Raw genomic sequence first — 3,305 nt, 5'->3', positions numbered from 1 at the left:
CGTGGTCGACTACATGGGAGTCCAGCGACATAGCCATTACGCTAACTGCTGGTTCCCTTCTACAAATAGTTCTTAAAAAAAAAAAATAAACGATTCATCTCACAGAAATAGATGCATCATTGTTTACTCACAATCAGTTATTTGAAAGGGAGGTGAGAGGGGAGAGGATCTTAATGTGACATATCAGAAAACTGTTATTTGCAGAATTTTATTATCACTTTTTTAGAATGATTTAGTTCAGGGGCCAGCAAGTGGCATAGTGGTTAAGGGTGCTGAACTCCCACATGGCCGATTTCAGTTCGAGTCCCGGACCTGGAGCCTTGCTTTCTCACCTTCTCTCTCTCTCCTTCTTGCTTTGTCCCTCACTGGTCAAATTTTAAAAATAAATAAATAAATAAATAAATAAATTACATTAAATAATTCTCTTTTAAAAAGAATTATTTATCTCAATTTTATTTATTACTATTTTTTAACTTGACCGGAGAGAGAGAAAGCAAGCCACCAAGGGACCAGCAGGTGGCGTGGTAGTTAAGGCACTGGACACTCCCACATGGCTGACCACAGTTCGGTTGCTGGACCTGGTGGCTTGCTTTCTCATTTTCCCTCTCCCTCTCTGTCTCTGTCTCTCTCTCTGGTCAAATTAAAAAAAAAAAAAAAGTAATAATAATAACAACATAAATCATTTTTAGGACGGCAAGGATTTGCTTTTTGGAAAGGCAGTTGATAGCAAAGAACAGATGGCATGGATGAGGCACAGCACCATAACCACCACACCTCCTCCTGGCCCGATCATATGCTCTCATATGGGCTATAGCCAGTAGTTCAGCTGAGAGGTCAGGGAAGAAAAAAGACTGGAAAATTGTTGACAAGGACATTTGGGGACGAGGTACATGACTAGCCCTCCATGAAGGGGAGGCCTGAAGATGTTCCTCTGTTTGAATGCACACGGAAGAGTAACCTTCACAGAGGAGGCCTCTAATATCAGGTAAATAGAATCATTGGGCTCAAAAACCACACTGGACACGTGTGTGTGCATGCCCAAAATCCCAGGGGGAGGAAGGACTATGGTGTGGCCAACCCCTGCGATATATCTCACTTTCCCTCCCTCTGTCTCTGGCATGTGCACATGCCCTATGGCAAAAAAAAAAAAAAAAAGAGAGAGAGAGAAATAGTAGGGGGGCCAGCAGGTGGCATGGTGGTTACTGGCGCTGGGCCACCACATGGCTGACCATGGTTCGAGTCCCAGACCTCAGAAAGTGAGAAAGCCAGCTGCCAGGTCCAGGGCTCAAATCGTGGTGGGCCATGTGGGAGTCCAGTGCCCTTAACCACCATGCCACCCGTCGGCCCCAATACAGTAATTCTTGAAAAATGAAGAAGAAACAGTAGGAACACTCGTTCCCACGCAGTGCGCAGACACAGGCGAGGTCCGGATGGAAGGGGGGGGCCACTTACCCCGTGAACTTCCTGCTTAGCCTTGAGCACTTTCCCTGTCCTCACTTTGCGGACGCTAGAGGTAAGTGACAAGAGAGGCCACCTGTTAGTTTTGTTTCCGATGTGCCCGAGTGTTCATGCACTGGCCAGAGACAGAGAGGGAAGGCAAGAGAGCACCCCGTGGGAAACGGTCACACGGTAATTCCTTCTCCTCCTCTTGGGATCTGGGTCGTGCACACACGCGCGCCTGGCATGGCTCTTAAACTGCCGGTTCGGAACCCCAACAGTGCAGTCGGCGTGTGGGATCCGGCACCCTTAGCCACCGCACCTCCAGCTGCCTCTGACCATTAGCTTAGGAGTTTGCCCACTGCCTTTGGTTTTTAAAGGATTTTGGCTATAGGGTACGTGCACTCATTGGAGAGACAGAGACAGACAGAAAGTGAGAAGTCACCCCCAGCGGGGACGGCCACACCGCCATCCCTTCTCCTCCATGCTCCTGTCAGGATCTAGGGCACGCACACGCTCTCAGCCCGAGTTTTAAGCCGGGTCCGGGACTCAAACTGTGGTCGACGTGGGAGCCCAGTCAACTGGGTCAACTCCAAAGTGCCTGTACAGGTGCTGAGAGGGTCACGGACGCCCCTAAGCAAACTGGAGGGAACCGTGGGGCTCCCCTCCCGCAGACAGACAGGCGCAGACCTGACAGGTCATCCAGAGGCCCCAGTTGAGGGACAGGAACCCCAGCCCCAGGGCACTTGGCTATTATGATTTCCTTTAGAGAACTGTATTGTTCTGGGATGATAAAGCTACCCCCGACTTACAATGAGGCTCCGTCCTGGTAAACCCATCCTACACCGGAAATACCCGACATCCAGCGGATCTGCCTAAACCCACCGAATCCAGGCTTAGCCCAGACGGCCTCAAACGTGCTCGGAACGCTGCCATTCGCCACGGAGGAGCAGTCCTCTCACCCAAGCCGGCTTTAGAAAAAGTGCCATCTCGGGGATTAGTCGTTTACCGCACACCACACTGAACGTGAGAGACAGATCTGCGTGGGGACCAGAAGTTCCGACTCTACGGAACGCGTGTTCTGTCCCATCATCGTACGTTCAACCACGGTAAGTCAGGGGCTGTCTGCAATTTAGAGGTTTTTTTTATTATTATTATTTAAGATAGGGGGTGGACAACTGACTGTGTGTGGTGGTTACGGCACTGGATTCCCACATGGTCAACCACGGTTTGAGTCCCAGCCCTGGCAGCCTGCTTTCTCTTTCCTTCTCTCGCTCTTTGGTGCTCTACAGGAGACTAAAATAATAAATAAATAAATAAAATTAAATGCCTAGTTTTTTTTGTTTGTTTGTTTTTTTAAAATTATGATAGAATACCCAGACACAGGGGCATCCTCCACAGGGTCTGGCCCTGCAGGCCATCAGACTCCGGGCCCTTGTGCACAGCCCTGGTCTGCTTCAGCCTGACCGGGCTGGGGATTTGAACCTCCGTTGCCATGTGGGATGCAGCTTCTCTCCAACAGCATCACTGGGGCCGTTCCAAGGCACAGCGGTAATGCACTGCTCAAGGGAAGTGGGGCCCCCACAGTGGGCGACCACACAGTTCAAATTCCCGCCGGCTCATCCCGAAACACGCCAGGCACATGCACGGCTGCCCCACGTCCGAGGCCCCGAGGAAGGGATCCGGCGTGGGCAGACCGAGTGGCGGCACCGGAGCTGGCGCTGAGCTCGGGGTCGGGTGGAAGGGGAGGGCCAAGGTAAGCGGAGCCTCCTCCTGAGCTCCGGAGCGGGGTCAGTCCAAGAGGGAGCACCTCCCACCCCAACCCTGGCAGCACCAGCCCGGAGGAGGGGCCCACCCGCATAGCGGCT

At 51.7% G+C, this 3,305-nt stretch overlaps 1 protein-coding gene across 1 annotated transcript in view; it reads right to left on the bottom strand.

Annotated features, from left to right (window-relative positions):
* CATSPERD (catsper channel auxiliary subunit delta) overlaps positions 1 to 3,305 on the bottom strand; it is a 38,354-nt gene that overhangs the window by 34,248 nt on the left and 801 nt on the right. Inside the window, exon 2 of the mRNA XM_027773530.1 lies at positions 1,453 to 1,507. Coding sequence (XP_027629331.1) covers positions 1,453 to 1,507 — 55 coding nt within the window. The remainder of the gene's footprint in view (positions 1 to 1,452; positions 1,508 to 3,305) is intronic.

Source organism: Tupaia chinensis, unplaced genomic scaffold, assembly GCF_000334495.1.
Source record: "Tupaia chinensis unplaced genomic scaffold, TupChi_1.0 Scaffold000356_2, whole genome shotgun sequence".
In the NCBI taxonomy this organism is placed as follows: Eukaryota; Metazoa; Chordata; class Mammalia; order Scandentia; family Tupaiidae; genus Tupaia; species Tupaia belangeri.
The sequence above is the reverse complement of the archived record's forward strand: the minus strand, read 5'-3'. Positions and strand labels throughout refer to the sequence as shown.